At 38.6% G+C, this 17,986-nt stretch overlaps 1 protein-coding gene across 2 annotated transcripts in view; it reads left to right on the forward strand.

Annotated features, from left to right (window-relative positions):
* si:ch211-180f4.1 (uncharacterized protein LOC100144405 homolog) overlaps positions 1-12,864 on the forward strand; it is a 48,725-nt gene extending 35,861 nt beyond the window's left edge. For both annotated transcript variants that reach the window (XM_027151319.2, XM_047823125.1), the window contains one exon: positions 8,358-12,864. In XM_027151319.2, coding sequence (XP_027007120.1) covers positions 8,462-10,699 — 2,238 coding nt within the window. In that variant the 5' untranslated portion in view covers positions 8,358-8,461 and the 3' untranslated portion in view covers positions 10,700-12,864. The remainder of the gene's footprint in view (positions 1-8,357) is intronic.
* The last annotated feature ends 5,122 nt before the right edge of the window (positions 12,865-17,986 follow it).

Genomic DNA, 17,986 nt, shown 5'->3' on the forward strand with positions numbered 1-17,986 from the left:
TTTTGATCCAGAGCCTGGTGTGTTTTTGTCCCTTTAGAGTGGATCCTTTATACATATTTGAACACGACAGTCACACTCAGTTCTGCACCACGAAATCTGAAGCGGTTCACTTGTAATGAGAATTCAATGCGACCCAACAGACCGACGAACCAGTCTGTATAACAACATGATGGTAACTGTCTTGTTATGTTTGTTTAACTAGTGTCATGCAACATCAATCATGTCTGATGTTTCTCTGCTAATGAAGAATCCTTTGCATTTTAAAACAACGTAGAAGAAGAAGACGCTATTTGACACACATACATTAATGCACAGTGAAATTTTTTTTCGATGCATTTCCCAGATTTTATAAGAAATATTTTAATATATATAATAGATTTTGTATAACAGCTTTTCTCAGTAACAGGTGAAGAGGAACGATGATGTCCTGATGAAATGATCAGAGTGTGTTCTGAAAACACCCTGAGACTTCATTGAGAATAGTATTACTCACACTGGTGTAGTGTATGTTTTGGCTTATCTGCAATTGTGTATTTGTAATAAATGAATAAAACAACATGGGTGAGATTCCGACACCAAAGGGACACGTTTATTGTTAAACAGTAATTGGATTCAAATCATAACCAAGTTGTTTATCGGTTAATAAAATCAACATTCAACTCAGAATTAAATAGACAAAATACACTAAAGTAAAAACTAGTTTAAATATGCATGTTTTGCAGAAAAATGAACCAGGCGCAGGTAGTGGAAAAACCCAGAGAGATACCAACAAATGATACTGGTTCTTTTTTTCTTATATACTTGAGCTTTGGTTATAATAGTGACATAATTCCAAAAAATTTTAATTCAAATTCAATTTTATTTGTACAGCGGATTTAACAATAGATGTTGTCTCAAAGCAGCTTTATAGAACATAAGAAATATAGTACAAAAAATAATAATATTATACAAAGATTAATATAATACAAAAGCTTAAGATTAATATTAGACTTATATTTAAATGTGTTTGTATTTATCCCTAATGAACAAGCCTGAGGTGACTGAGGAGACTGTGGCCAGGAAAAACTCCCTGAGATGGAAGAGGAAGAAACCTTGAGAGGAACCAGACTCAAAAGGGAACCTCATCCTCATTTGGGTGACACCGGAGGGTGTGATTATAAGTATACAGTCTGACAAATGTGTATTAACCACATGTAGTTGGCATCTTCTCTTAGAATGTCCGAATTCTTTATGAAGCAGGACACAACTTGTCAGCGACGCTGGGATAAAATAGACCCAAATGCAGGATAGCGTAAAATAAACATTCATTCATTCATTCATTTTCTACCGCTTATCCGAACTTCTCGGGTCACGGGGAGCCTTTGCCTATCTCAGGCATCATCGGGCATCGAGGCAGGATGCCAACCCATCGCAGGGCACACACACACTCTCATTCACTCACACACTTACACACTACGGACAATTTTCCAGAGATGCCAATCAACCTACCATGCATGTCTTTGGACCGGGGGAGGAAACCGGAGTACCCGGAGGAAACCCCCGAGGCACGGGGAGAACATGCAAACTTCACACACACACACACACACAGACACACAAGAGGTGGAGGCGGGAATCGAACCCCCAACCCTGGAGGTGTGAGGCGAACGTGCTAACCACTAAGCCATCGAGCCCCCTGTAAAATAAACAGGATTTATTAAATAAAAAAACATAAAACAAGGACACAGAGACAAGACTAGACAATATCAACTCAACTAAATACTAACAACAATTAAAACATTAGAAACAGGGGCGGGGAGGACGAGACAAGGGCGGGGCAGACACGTGAAAATAGAACATCAACAAAAGCACGTGGCCAAAGTCCGGGCTGAGTCCTGACACAACTAGAGCTGGAACATCTCTAGATGCCTCAGAATTCAGAAGAATGGGAATTAATAGCTTCCAGAAAGTTGATATTTCACCAAAAGGAAAAGAGGTGATAATCAAAGAGCAGCTGAGGTGGTTTTAGATAACGAGAGTGTATATAAGGTGCATGGTTTTGAACCTCATTTTGTAGAAGCATGGATATAGTGTATGATCAGCGCTGATCTTCTTATTGATCTGTTAAAACCAAACTGGGTCCTTTTCTTCTAAACCTCAGAGGTCCAGTGTTTTGCTTTTAGTCCTTCTGTTCTGTTACCTAATTATGATCATTCGTTCTGTTTTGTTTTTTTCATGTTTTCATTAAATCGTCTGTCTCTGTAAAAACCGTGTGCGTGCTGTGAATCATTTTGATCCGTGAGTCAGTGCTGGCAGCTTGGTTAAATATTACAGCTACAGTAATGAGGATATAAACACAGTGTCAGGACCAGTGTTTAGTATTGCCTGATATCACTGAAAAATATCCCATACGAAGGCTTCAAGGGAAAACGAGTGTACAGGAATTACACAGACGTGCTAGCATGGAGCTCAGGACTCTGTTGTTAATGTGGGACTGGGTCATGGGGATTAGACTCCGTCTGTCACTCAGCATTACGCTGTCAGGCGCTGGAGGTTCGGAGCTTATAGACAGGCTTGGCTGGAAGCCTGCGTTTTCTGTCGAATAGTTTTTATTAGTTGTGCAAAAATGGATAAATGATCAAAGATATTTATGTAGGAACAAAATGATTTTCTGGTACTTTAATGAAGGCTTTGCTTTCAATTCAATTTATGCTTTCCAGTCATTCGGATTATCCGACTCTTTTAAAATGCTGATTAGAAACAGAACTAGACTCAATATCAATACATCAGTGCTTCAACACTGCGTTTTCTCGCATCTGTAATTATTTTCTAAAAATCGTTCAGCCGACAAAATGTCGACAGAAAGTGACAAAATATATTTTCTGTACTTTTCACTCAAAACAGAAATACAACAAATTCAGATATATAAAAAAAGACTTTATTCACATCATTTATGTCTTTATCTCGTTCATACACAAAATTGCAAACACTTATGATTAAGTTTGTAATTTCTAGATCACATTTAGCAATTATACAAGTGTTTTTGTGATAAAGTTATAATTTGTGTAGCAATTTGTGTATACTATCAATTAATGTTCATCATTTTGAACTGATTTCAACATTGAGATGCCAGTCAGCTTACGACGCAGGTCTTCGAACTGGTGGAGGAAACCAAAGAACTCAGAGGAAACCCCCAAAGGAATTTTATCTATTTTATCCAAACCACATGTACTGTAAAGACGCAGTATCTTGGACTAACATGTCAGTATCTTCTACCATTACAGCTTATCACAGTGTCACATTAAGGAGCCCTACACTTGCTTTAATGGGTGCCTTAGAACAGGAACGTACTATAATAATCTGCTCTCCTCTATTAAAACAAGGTTATAGCTGAAACCATTTTGTGAATGTCTTTGATTTGACATCCTTTTGCCCTGTGGGTTAATTGGAAAACGTTTCTTAGAATCTGTTTGTGAATCCATGCGGTGAAATCTCATCAGAAAGCAATGGCAGGAAGATAATGCTCAAAAGTTCAGGTTTTTTCGCTCGGTTGGGGAACCGATTAGTATATTAACGTGTCATTGCAATAGGGATGAGCAATATGACAATATAACAGACTTACTGTAATATATTATGCTGGAATGTATTATTATTATTATTATTATTATTATTATTATTATTATTATTATTATTATTATTATTATTATCATCATCATCATCATCATCATCATTATTATTATTATTGATTAGAAACAGCATTTTGTATATAATTTTATAATAATATATATTGTATATAATTTTTGTAAATAATATATATAATTTTAAATAATTTTTTTTTTACATTTTTAATAAATGTATTTTCCACCTTGTAAATTATGTTATTATTTTTGTAGACATTCATTTGAAGTATACTTAAATGTTATACTTAAATTATTATTTTATTATATTAAATTATGTATTATTATTATTAAAATAATAATAATAATTATGTATTATTATTATTATTATTATTATTATTATTATTATTATTTTAAATAATTTTTTTAAATTATTAAATTATTATTTTTAATTATTTTATTTTTCGGGCAGTTTGTTAGCAAACCTATATATTATGTATTGACTTAAAGTACTTCTATTTATTTACCCAAATACCAAGTACCCAAATAGATTTTAAACTCCAGAACTGCATCTTTAGCTCATGTTTAAAATACAGCTTTAATGTTACACTACAAGCTCCTTGAGGATGCTTTTTTTTCAGAGTCTGTTTGTCTGGAGTTAAGAGGCTTTTTTTAACGCTTTCATCACTCTCTCCTTTTCAAAACATCACACATGGTTCTCAGTCTCACTTCCTGGAGTGCTTTCCCAGCCCTGTCACTTGGCTCAGATCATTTAAAGGTCTTCCTGGGTTTTATAACAGTGGTGTTTGTATATAAATAAATAAAGTGTGTTGTTCAGTGGGATTCCAGGGACACGATGGCAGGAAACGTTTTTTTTTTCTTTCGTGTTTTATAGCAGTTTTTTCCCTTTTTTTTCACCCCACCATATATCTCGGTGCATTTAGTTATACTGTAGCAACATTCCGACTTTATGCGAGACCAGAAAGCAGCCCTGAGGGTGCATCCTTTTTCCTACTTCCTGTCAGGTTGCCATGGCACCAGGCAAGGTGGCCCCATTCCTGCTGTGCGGAAGGGTCGAGAGGGGACGATCCTGCACTAGAGCGCTGTTTGTTAATGCGATCAGACAGGCGTGCCGGAGACCATCACAAGTATCCGGGGCATGCTAGGCTGCAGCTGATCCACTCACAAACGTAGCCTTGAGCTACAGAATTCTCACAAGTGAAGAAAACGCCAAAATGGCTCCACTTGAACTCAGGCAAAACCATATGTCAGAGGTTGGATCTCAGGCCTGGAGACAATACAAAAGATACAAAAGAATTCTGTCTACGGGTAAGAACAGAAAAGCCAGCCAGCTTTTGAACAAGGCTCTAGATCCAACACGGGATTATGAGGTGCTACCTTTAAATTCTGGTACTTCAGAAGACTGTGGTTTCTACACTGCCTTCTGAATTAAAAAAAGAACCAGACAGGTTGGCATTTAGACTCCTTTCTCGAACGAAAAAAAGGGTTTTCCTAATTTGAACCAGATTTAAAGAGATATCTAACAGAGAGTACACTTCTTCCACTTCTTATGCAGAGGACTACACACCAGAGCTGTTGTGCTGTTGGTCCAAATTCATGCATCGAAGGTCACCAGGATGAAACTTTTCATGGACTTTTGCTTGTGGTATTAATTTGCAGTTCTTCTTCTGTGGCCTTTTTTTCATTCTCATCATCTTAGTATCACTAGCTTAAACGGCTTAAAATGTTAATTCTCTCCCAAATTAGTAGAATTGGGTTCATCACTAATGTTCTGGTACCAATTTAATCATGCCTCAATGCAAAACGTGACATTTGGGGTTTAAATCTAATTTTGTACCTTCCAGTTTAGTTAGCGTCCGTGGACAGATTGGTGGAAGACCTTCGATTTTACTGATAGACATTCAGAAATCTGGACCGTTACATAACTTCCTGCCAGGTCAGTGTGTGATGTACAGTAACAACTCTTCGCTTCACTCTCTAAAATCTGGATTCTGGAAATATAAAGAGATGGAAAAAATCTAGAAAGATGGAGAATGTCTAATAAGGTCGAAAATCACTCTCACTCATTCACTCACTCACTCTCTACCACTTATCCGTACTTCTCGGGTCACGGGGAGCCTGTGCGATCTCAGGCGTCATCGGGCATCAAGGCAGGATACACCCTGGACAGAGTGCCAACCCATCGCAGGGCACACACACACACTCACACACTACGGACAATTTTCCAGAGATGCCAATCAACCTACCATGCATGTCTTTGGACCGGGGGAGGAAACCGGAGTACCCGGAGGAAACCAACGAGGCACGGGTAGAACATGCAAACTCCACACACACAAGGCGGAGACGGGAATCGAACCCCCAACCCTGGAGGTGTGAGGCGAACGTGCTAACCACTAAGCCACCGTGTCCCCCGGTATAAAATCAAAGAGATGTTTAATATGAGACAACATGTGAAACTTTCCTTTTTTTAACATAATTTCTATCTAACCTGCATAAACGTTTCCTAAGCATTTGATAGTTTTCCTATATTTTCCGATAACACATTGGTGTTGGTGGTTGTCAAGGTGTCGGTGGTTGGGATGGTGTCGGTTGGTTTTAATTGCAGACCAGATAAATAGACTCTTACATGAAGATGAACATAAGTGGTCTAAGAGCTGAATGTCTCTACTCAGAGACATCCGTAGACTTAACGGAATGCTCAAGGGGCTGCAAGAAAGACATAGACATGGCTTTGAATATCCATTTTTAGACACATCTGGGTCACTTTCTCCCTCTTCATAGCATCAGGTGGGAAAAGAGCGCTTCTCCTTCCTTTGTTGGCCACTCTTGAACATTATAATGCACTCACTCCGGCCTGTCTTTCGACATTCTGAAAAAGCCACCGGAGAGTCAATTTGTGCACAGCTCTTGAGAGGAATCAAAGTACAGAGCAGGGCAGGGTCATGGGAACATGGTACATTAGGTTGAAATTATTCCAAGCTTGTTTTCATCTTCATCTCCTGCCACTTCCAGAGCGTCAAGTCCATGTTCCGCCTTTGTTCAAACCATTGCAGTGCAGTTGAAGTGAAGGGTTTCCACCGTAAGGGACACATTAAAGGAGCCGCAGATCTGAAAAGGCAGCCTGTTTTACATGCCAATGTGGAATTTGTCGGGTTTTCGCTCATCAGCTTTTGCTCTTGAATATGATTTACTAAAATGAAGCCAGTTAGGCGTTGGCAGCCGGGCTTTCTGCAGCTCTGACTCTGAGGGGTGTCCCACAGGGAAATATGATTGATTGCATGGTAGCTATAGTCACCTTTCTGTCATTGACACTTTTAATCAGCACATAGTAGCTGTCGAGGCCAACTGGACCAACTGGGGATAAAAATGCATTCCTGTCAGATCGAAGCTACATTTATATCACATGGCTGAAGTGGTTCACAGAAATGTCAAATAAACTAAAAAGATATGTTTTCAGATCCTTTTTATCAGTTTCAGTTTAAGCAGAATTGAATTCTTAGCATTCTTTACCACCATTACTGATAGGCCCTTACTGTAGTCCTTGATCTCTGTCTCAGCTCAGCAGGTAATTATAAATCCCTTCATGCATTAAATCGGGTGTTTTGGTTCACAGCCTGTGATGTGTTATGGCTGAATAGCTGAGAGTGGCTTCTGTTGGCGGCTTCTGTTTTTCAGCCTCCGGCTCCCTCCTTTCACTTTCTGTCAGCTCCGATCAGCTCATTAGTACAGAGGTGTCAGCTGGGAACAGGTGTTTATTTGATGCCAATGTAGTTCAAGATCAAATTCTCCATTATATTTGATAAAGAAAAGTATTGTTATGGGTAAAATAGTAATTCGCTGATTCAAGATTTAGGCCTGTTTTCCCATGCATTGACTTTGAGTGAGAGAAAGCAGATCTTCAAAAATATGTGCATATAAGTTATGTGTATAAAGTGTTTCAAGCTTAAATACAATTTTGAGCTTTTGTGATATTCCCTGCCCTGAGGTTGTATCGTGTTATATGTAGATTTAAGATGGAGTAAAAGCACTCTGAATATTTTTTATAGCATTGGTGCTCACTTTTTATTCACCGTTTTATTGCTTACGGTCCTCAAAGAAGCCTTGGGCTTGGCCTTTACAAGCTCACATCGTTTTTAGAGGCTTGCTTTCATTCGGCGGGAGTATCGAGATGGACAACTCGGAGAGTTCGTTCTTTGATGCGTTATTGCTTTTATCTTCTCCCCTCTGTGAGCTTGGCAGGTGCTTTTTTGCATACGTCGGCCACGCTGTGGTACACTCGACAAAAGGTTGCTCTCGGTTTGACCGAGATGAAAGACACCTAAATAATACATTATCATATTATGGTTAATGTCTTTTGCATACAGATTACGTAATTTATGAGAGAAAGTTTGTATGAGATTCGAAACATAGTTTGGACACACTAAAAACTGACTGAAACCAGATCATGTGATGAACATGATGTATCCTTATAAAATGCTGCTATATAAAATGCTGCTATATAGTGAATGCCTATGGGGAATTATTGATAGTGTCATTATTGAAAACATGAAACAAAAAAAATCAGTCATGTTGAGCGTATTGTAAATGTTTGCTGCATTCGTTCAATCATTGATTTATTCATTCATTCATTCATTCATCTAAAGTATATGCTTTTTACTTGACAGGACACAAAATAAATATTTGAATAGCCTGGATTACGTTCTTGCATATAACATATTTCTTTCTTTGCTGTCTGTTTTGCAGGACTGAATGAGCCAACGCCTTTCTTTGATCTTGATCTTGAGCCTGCTTTTCCAAAACATCGGCAAGTGTGACCAGCACTTGAGATCTCCCAACAGACCTTCAGCATGAAGAGAACTGCCATTTCCACTCCACTGCTCTCCATCTGCCTTGTTCTGATTGCATGTCACTGTTCCCTGGCATCATCATTCTGCCCAGCGCAGTGTGTTTGTGAAACACGGCCTTGGTACACCCCTCAGTCTGTGTACCACCAGGCGAAGACCGTGGACTGTAACGAGCTCCATTTGAGCACCATCCCACGAAACATATCTTCTGACACTCAGGTGCTGCTTCTCCAAAGCAACAACATCTCTGTGGTGACTTCAGAACTGCAGACCCTTGTCAACCTCACCGAGTTGGACCTCTCTCAGAACCACTTCACACAAATCCAAGATGTCGGTCTGGGCAACTTAACCCAGCTTGTCACTCTTTACCTGGAGGAGAATCAAATTAAAGAACTGCCTGATTTCTGCATGAAAGATTTAATCAGCTTGGAGGAGCTTTATATAAATCACAACCAGATCTCCTCAATTGGCCCACATGCCTTTTCCGGTTTAGGGAACCTCCTTAGGCTCCATCTAAATTCAAACAAATTGGTAGCTATTGATAGTCAGTGGTTTGAATCCCTTCCAAACCTGGAGATCCTCATGATAGGTGAGAACACTATACTTGGCTTGCAAGATATGAACTTTCAACCTCTTTCTAAATTGCACAGTCTGGTACTAGCTGGCATGGGCCTCAGGGACATACCTTCTGGAGCTTTTCAAGGACTGGAATACCTAGAGAGTCTCTCATTTTTTGATAATAAACTGACAAAAGTGCCCAGAGATGCACTGCGTGCTCTACCAAACCTGAAGTTCCTCGACCTCAACAAGAATCCTATTGTGTATGTGCAGGCAGGTGATTTCCAGGACTTTGCCCACTTGGAAGAGCTCAGCATGAACAACATGGAGGAGCTTGTGGCTGTGGAAAGAAATGCGTTTTTTAACCTCCCGCAGATGGCCAAGTTGGAGGTTTACAACAATCCTCGTCTGTCTTATATTGACCGCGAAGCTTTCCGTGGCATGGCTAGCTTGCGCACTTTGCTGTTCCACAACAATGACCTCACCCTCCTTCCTCAGGAGGTGTTAGCTTCCTTCCCCAACTTGGATGAAGTCAGCCTCCATAGTAACCCCCTCAGGTGTGACTGTCTCTCGATATGGGGGCCAGTCTTTGGTAACCAGTCAAGTCTCAAGCTTCTGGAATCCAAGATCACTATGTGTGCCTCTCCTCCCAACCTAGTAGGGCACCCTCTCCAGGAAGTGGTGTCAAATAACTGGGACATGGCAAGTAACACCTGTCTGCCAGCCATATCTCTGGCTAGTTTTCCTCCCAAGCTGAACGTCACAGCTGGTCAGCCCTTGACGCTTAACTGCCGTGCCGTGGGTGACCCTGTCCCTCAGTTTTACTGGGTAACACCAACAGGTGACAAAATCACCTCAGAACTGGTTTCCCCAGCACTGAATAAGGGCAGCAGTGGCACAAAGAACCACAGAATGCAGGACCAAGGAGCTCTGGAAATTGTTCATGTCGAGCCGGAGGATGCAGGTTTATATACATGCGTGGCATGGAATACAGAAGGTGCAGACACCAGAAGTGTTTCTGTGTATGTAGACAAGAGTAACTGGCGTGATGACCGACAGAAAAACAACCAGCAAGGGGGAAGGAACACCACTGGTGCCCTGGTTATCCTTGCAAAAGTCATCCATGCACAATCAGTAGTATTGGAGTGGAAAGTTTACCCAACTACCCGTGCCTCCAGCAATGAGATGCCCCAACCCAAGTGGCTCAGTGCCACTATGAGAATCAACAACCCTCACATTAGCTACACGGCAAAGGTCCCGGTGGACGTTCAAGAATACAACCTCACGCACCTGTTACCCTCAACAGAATACCAAGTCTGCCTGACCATGGCCTCGACAGAGCAGCAAACTCAGCAGTCCTGCATCAATATCACCACCAAAGAAGCCAGCTTTGCTGTGGAGATAGTAGCCCAACCGAGCAATGTTGCCTTGGCAGCGGTGATGGGCTCCATGTTTGCCATCTGTATCATGGCTCTGTTGGTGTTTTACATGGGAAGACGTATAAAGCAGAAGTCCTGCCATCACTCGTTAAAGAAGTACATGCAACACGCCACCTCGATTCCCCTCAACGAGCTCTACCCACCACTCATCAACCTGTGGGAGAACGAAACTGAGAAAGAGAAAGAAGGGTCCGTCGATCCTCAAAGCTCACAGATAGACACCTCAAAGACATACATGTGGTAGTACAGTACAGGCATAGAAAGACAAAAAGACACTTTAAACTAAAGTATGTACGTATGGTGCTGTACATAGACGATAATTGTACGTAGTTACTTACTAAGATGTCATTGTGAAAGATGTATTTTTAGATTGTATAACCCTCCATAGCCGAAACTTATTCGGGTACGGTTGTGAAGTGGCTATATACAGAGTAGATGAATTTTTTAAAAGTGCCCAGCCAAACACACCCCTGCAATAATCTTACATGAAGTTTTCTGTAAACAGTTTAACATTAAGCATGCAGATATACCCATTACTTGTATAATTTACTAATCATAGAAACATTAATATCTGTCATGAGTCTAAACCAAAAACTTCACAGGTTGTTAAAAGTCAAAGCAGCATATTTTGGATTTCTTGCATGGTGTTCTTGCATGCTGTTTCAGTTAGTTCTTTAAAATTACCTTCATTTTTCTCATGTCTTAAAATATAAAGGTGTGACAAGGTGGAACGCGGACAACTTCTGTATCCACTACAGTGTTTATCACCTTCACTGAATTCACAAACCTTATCCGCCAGGTCTTGTGAAAATCGTTATTACTTGCAAATAATTAGCTGTCAAGCATAATTAATAATTGCTACAGCAACAACACAGCTACGTGTATTTACTTTTTACTTTTGGATCTCTCACTTTTGATCTGTATATTTCTGAATGTAGATATTTTTATTATTAATATAATTATTACACTTTTTCCCCACTTGGAACAAGTCGAACGAGGTGTCACACTGAAGTCTGGAATAATTTATTTTAGAAAACACCTACGATCTGTCACATATAAAAAAAACATATAATAAAGAAAAAAGAGCTAAGGTTTATAAATAATAGAAATGGTGACACAGTGTTGTTGTTTTTGACTCTGTACTCTAGCACAGGGAATTTAAAATCAGCTTAAATTGCAAAGGCACAACTTTTTTTTAGACAGTGTTTTTAGAGTTTCTGACACCATACGTCTGCTATGTTTTCCACTGAATGTAAATAATCACCTAATCGTGAAATTCTGAGCATTTTTATTTTTAGTTAGGAATATTCTTTAAGAATTTCTGGCCCTGAAAAACTGTATAGAAGAACCAGAGCAGCCCTAGATCATTATCTGCAGATAAATTCCTATTTTGTGTTATCTCAACTTTTCATTTTTTTGTATTTAAATATTTTAGTTCATCTACACAACACTTTTTTTTTAAATGATCATATTATCATAAACTGCATTGCATTTATACCTAGCTGCATACCAAAATTTAAAGCTTGGTTCTGTCAAAAAAGAAAAAAAAGGGATACTTATTAACAATGTTGTTGTTGTTGTTCTTATTATTATTATTATTATTATTATTATTATTATTGTTGTTGTTGTTGTTTTTATTATTATTATTATTAATAACGATAATAATAATAATAATAATAATAATAATAATAATAATAATAATAATAATAATACATATTTACTATTCTGTAAAATAAAAATGTTGGGAATTTTTTCTTTATGCTTGATTTTATGCCAGAATTTGACTTGAACAGTTGATGCTTGATTTTTACCTTGTGTTAAATCCTCTTGCTTATCTACACTTTAAATGATTTTAACAGTTCAATAGTTTTCCCCCTCAACTGAAAGTATGTAGTCGTAACGATAATCGATTTCCACATATACAGCGACATCTAGTGGTTTAAGCTTTATGATGCCGTTTATATGACACGTCGCTTTTTTGTTGTTGTTGTTTCTTTATGTCTTGAGACAACCGGCTCCAGGAGCAGCAGATTACGTGTAAAATCAAATCTGTACCACGTGTTTATTAATCCTGTGGATGAAGTAGTAATGTGCTGATACACAGTTATTAACCCGGAAAAAGCAGATACACACTTAAAATAAGTATCATTTCCAAAGGTGTTTTGTAATCAGTGCTTCTCCTCTTCTCTCCTTCTCTCTCCTCTCCTTCCTTCTCTCTCCTCTCCTCCCATCTTCACTTCTCTCCTCTCTCCTCTTTTCTCCTCTCCTCTTCTCTCCTCTCCTCCTCTCTCCTTCCCCTCTCCTCTTTTCTCCTCTCCTCTCTCCTCCTCCTCTCCTCTCCTCCTCTTCTGTCTCCTCTCCCATCCCCTCCTCCTCCCTCCTCTCCAGTATGCTTGCCATTTTCATTAATCAGAACCTGATGTAATTTCACTGATTTTACTGATCATATCACCACCATATTCTTTCCCTTTTAAATCGCATGACAAGCTGGACAACAATCTAGACATAATATTTGTTGTGTTACCATTAAAAAAAAAATTATGAAAAAATGAAGCTGGAATAATATCGTCTAGGTTAAGCAGAGATGTCTACTCTCTGATCAAATTTTTAAATAATTATTATAATCGATTATTATTGGACCAAAGATGACAAATCATCAGATCAACCCAAAAGACATTTTTAAATATTTGTCTACATTTATTGCTATAAATAATTTATCTTTTTTTTTTTTGCTTTGAATATGATTAATAGTGTGCATATTATTAGGAGTCACTTTGCTTATGTTAATAAGTAATATGAAATCAGACATTTGAAGGAGTGTGTTCTGGCAACAAGATTTTTTTTTTTTTTTGATGCCCGCTGACTTTGTCCTCTTCGATCATTCCTAATGACGGCTGATGTTTATTGCTCTCCTCGTGTGTTCTCGGGTGGCAGGAGAACCTGGAGAGACTGTAGAATATTTGCTTTCTATCAGTAAATAGCAGGGTATTTTGTAATAGACTGAGACTATTGTTATATTTCCAAATAGGTCCGAATTAATTTTACACTGTTCAAGCGTAATGGTCTGTGCTCAGTAGAAGAACAAAAACACTGGAAAGAAATAAACACCGATATCACAGAATTGCTGCTGTGTCCTTATTGTTGAATTGTACCGTTTTTATCCTGACTTGTTTAAAAAAGTTATTTACACATATTCTATACAAGAAACTGAAGACACGGCCTTATATGTATTTATTTTTAAAGTTAAGCAGAGACTTATATTATAGATAAGGATGTCTGCCAAGTACCCTAAATGTAAACCTCAGATATTGTATAACAAAGACCCTCATAATACATGATTTGCATAACTATAAGGCATTTTGTAACAAAGAATTAAATAATACACACAAGAGTAATAAAGAGAATAAAATAAATTGAATTTAAAACATTAACAAGTTTTAAAATGAGAAATAGGACTTCCTACTGGACAATGAAGACAGTCAGAAGGAGCTTTCTATACAAATGACCTACATCTTATTTCTTTAAAAATTCTGGGAACAAAGAAAAATATGTATTAGTGAATATGAAGATTCCAGTTGCACCAAAAATTGTTTCAAATGGGAGGGACAGACAAAATAAGAAAAGAAACACCCACGATTCATACATACAACAATATGAGTGGGGGGCACGGTGGCTTAGTGGTTAGCATGTTTGCCTCACACCTCAAGGGTTGGGGGTTCGAGTCCCACCTCCGCCTTGTGTGTGTGTGGAGTTTGCATGTTCTCCCCGTGCCTCGGGGGTTCCCCCGGGTACTCCGGTTTCCTCCCCAGGTCCAACAACATGCATGGTAGGTTGATAGGCATCTATGGAAAATTGTCCGTAGTGAGTGAATGAGAGTGTGTGTGCCCTACGATGGGTTGGCACTCTGTCCAGGGTGTATCCTGCCTTGATGCCCGATGACGCCTGAGGTAGGCACAGGCTCCCCGTGACCTGAGAAGTTCGGATAAACTGTAGAAAATGAATAAACAGTGTGTGTGTGTGTGTGTGTGTAAAAAATGTGCACAGACACTGTAAACATTTGCTGTGCAATATCCAATGAAGTAGTTTCGTATTCAAAATCAGGAGACATGTCCATGGGCTTCAGTGTAAAAATAGTCCCCTGTGTTAACTCAATGTACAGTCAGATAGCAGTGGACAAGAATAACGTCTTTCTTTGTCCCTTTCTCTGTCACAGCAAAACTCCAGTAGTTTTTGGTGTGACAGAGAAAGGGACAAAGAACCATCCACTGGGAGTCTAGTGAGCCTTCTAGAACAGAGCCAGGTTGAATAAAAATCCTTGCTATAAATCTTTAAAGTAAATGAATTGTTATATATTACAATAAAATACATTTTTCCAATTCTTCTTGAAGTCTTGACATGTAGCATCATATTATAGGAAAGTGTGGATAGAGGATAGTGTGAGGGGGGAAAAAGAAAAAGAAAAAAGAATTGTCAGAATTTATTAGTTATTGATAAAGTAATAATAACATTAATAATAATAATTATCATCATACGGGGGGCACGGTGGCTTAGTGGGTAGCACGTTCGCCTCACACCTCCAGGGTCGGGGTTCGATTCCCGCCTCCGCCTTGTGTGTGCGGAGTTTGCATGTTCTCCCCGTGCCTTGGGGGTTTCCTCCGGGTACTCCGGTTTCCTCCCCCAGTCCAAAGACATGCATGGTAGGTTAATTGGCATCTCTGGAAAATTGTCCGTAGTGTGTGAATGCGTGAGTGAATGAGAGTGTGTGTGTGTGCCCTGTGATGGGTTGGCACTCCGTCCAGGGTCTATCCTGCCTTGATGCCCGATGACGCCTGAGATAGGCACAGGCTCCCCGAGAAGTTCGGATAAAGCGGTAGAAAATGAATGAATGAATGAATGAATGAATTATCATCATCATAGGAACTGTGTCTCTAGAAACTTTGTGTATATAAGATCACCAGCTAACTGGAACACACATACCATGATTTTCATGCAATTCTGCAATTAAGTGGAAGCAAGGTAATGTATCACACAGATTCAGGTCAGAGCTTCAGTTAAACTTCACATAAAAAATCATACTGGTTGTTTGTATGAGTATGGTGTATTTCAGAAAATGCTGATCTCTTAGGAGGGGGCACGATGGCTTAGTGGTTAGCACGTTCGCCTCACACCTTCAGGGTTGAGGGTTCGATTCCCGCCTCCGCCTTGTGTGTGTGGAGTTTGCATGTTCTCCCCGTGCCTCGGGGGTTTCTTCCGGGCACTCCGGTTTCCTCCCCCGGTCCAAAGACATGCATGGTAGGTTGATTGGCGTGTGTGTGTGTGTGAGAGTGAGTGAGTGAATGAGAGTGTGTGTGCCCTGTGATGGGTTGGCATTCCGTCCAGGGTGTTTGATGCCCGATGACGCCTGAGATAGGCTCAGGCTCTCCATGACCCGAGAAGTTTGGATAAGCGGTAGAAAATGAGTGAGCTGATCTCTTAGGATCTTTATAAAGAGTTTATGTACAATGGTGAGAAGGAAATAAAATCAAAAATGTTCAAAACATTTGAAAAAATGTTGATCAGAAATACCTCTCAGAACGCACAATATGTTGAACAGGCAGATGGACTACAATAGGACAAGATCCCATTGGAGTTCATTCTAAACAGGAATATATAAAAACAGTGGGTACATGATTACTGGAAAGAGAAACACATCGCAGAAGAATGTTTTCCACCAATCATCGACGGCCACAATCAGCATAACTGAAAGGTTTTTTTTTCCTTTCTAAAAGAAGCTTTTCCTTCATCTAACTGCAATATTTCCCTATAAATAGTCATTTCTGTATTTTTCCATCACCATGCACTGTCGCACATAATGTACTTGTGATTTCACACCTCGGGACAGTTTATTTAATTAATACATTATGACAGGAGTCTTCCTTTACAACAAACTGCTTAACAAGGTCACCTACAACTTTAAAGGTACGTTAACACATACACAGATCATTTTTAATTCAATTAAATCCATGAACATAATTTGTCAAAATTTGGTGAATTTTTTCTGTGTTCAGAAGTGATGGATAAACACTACTACTACTACTACTAATAATAATAATAATAATAATAATAATCATCATCATCATGCCTTCCTATCAGTGTTCAAGGCTCAGATTCCTTCTACCAGTTTAAATAAGGATTAAAGACACTTTAGCCAGGTATACACATATTACATCCTATAACTTTGTTTTATAGTAGATCTGCTCAAATGCACATTATCACCTAGTGCTGGTTAATATTATGGACAGCAGCCACGCTAATTCCTCTCCTCTCTTTTTCTACCCATCCCGATGCATCCAGAGATTGTACCAGATCCAGTTGTGTTCCACTTCATGAAGATTTCAGTCCTTCAGCGAGTAGAGGCAAACCCTGTGAGGATCTTGAGGCATCTAGAGACGTACCAGCTCAAGCTTCACGAGGATTCAGACATTCAAAGAGAAAATAACAACTACATGTGTTCTTTGAGGACAACAACCAATACACAATTATATCTGACTGTAGAAAGGACATTATTCATAATAACACTCTCCGGTGTTTATAACATTTTATAATCACACCCTCCAGTGTCACCCATATGAAGATGAGGTTCCCTTTTGAGTCTGGTTCCTTTCAAGGTTTCTTCCTCTTCCATCTAAGGGAGTTTTTCCTCACCTCAGTCGCCTCAGTCACCTCGTTCATTAGGGATAAATACAAACACATTTAATATTACACAATATAACAAATAATATTAATAAGTAGTTTATATATAATATCTCTCTATAAATATATAGTTTATATACAAGTATAATATTAATCTTTGTAAAATAAAATAAACTTTTGTACTGTATTTCTTATGTTCTGTAAAGCTGCTTTGAGACAACATCCATTGTTAATACAAATAAATTTGATTTTATTCCATCTTCATAACAATGACAATAAATGAAAAAAATCCAATAATAATAATAATAATAATAATAATAAGAAGAAGAAGAAGAAGAAGAAGAAGAAGAAGAAAGAAAAGAAAACTACTACTTCCACTAGTACTACTACTACTAATAAAACTAATAATAAAGCTAATAATAATAATAATAAGAAGAAGAAGAAGAAGAAGAAGAAAAACTACTACTACTCCTAAAACTAATAATAATAATAATGATAATAATAATAATATTAAATAAAGATAACAACAACAACAATAATAATAATAATAATAATAATAATAATTCTCTACTCTAGAATCCATACTATTTATGGCTTAAAGGACGAAGAACAAAGCTAGTTTATGGCTAGCATCCTATAGATAGTACACGATTCAATACGTGGCCGATTTCTGCTCTTGTATAATATTTAATTCTGTTAGTTTCCTATTTAAGTCATGTTACTATACATACATACTATTTAGTGGGGTAGTAACCGAGTAAGGAGGAAGGCAGCTTCTTGTCTTACATACTATCGAGTGCGGAAGTATAGTTTTGTTTAATAAAGACTACCGACAGGACGTTAGTGTCGTCGTTCTTGT

This window comes from Tachysurus fulvidraco, chromosome 14 (assembly GCF_022655615.1).
Source record: "Tachysurus fulvidraco isolate hzauxx_2018 chromosome 14, HZAU_PFXX_2.0, whole genome shotgun sequence".
Lineage (NCBI taxonomy): Eukaryota > Metazoa > Chordata > Actinopteri > Siluriformes > Bagridae > Tachysurus > Tachysurus fulvidraco.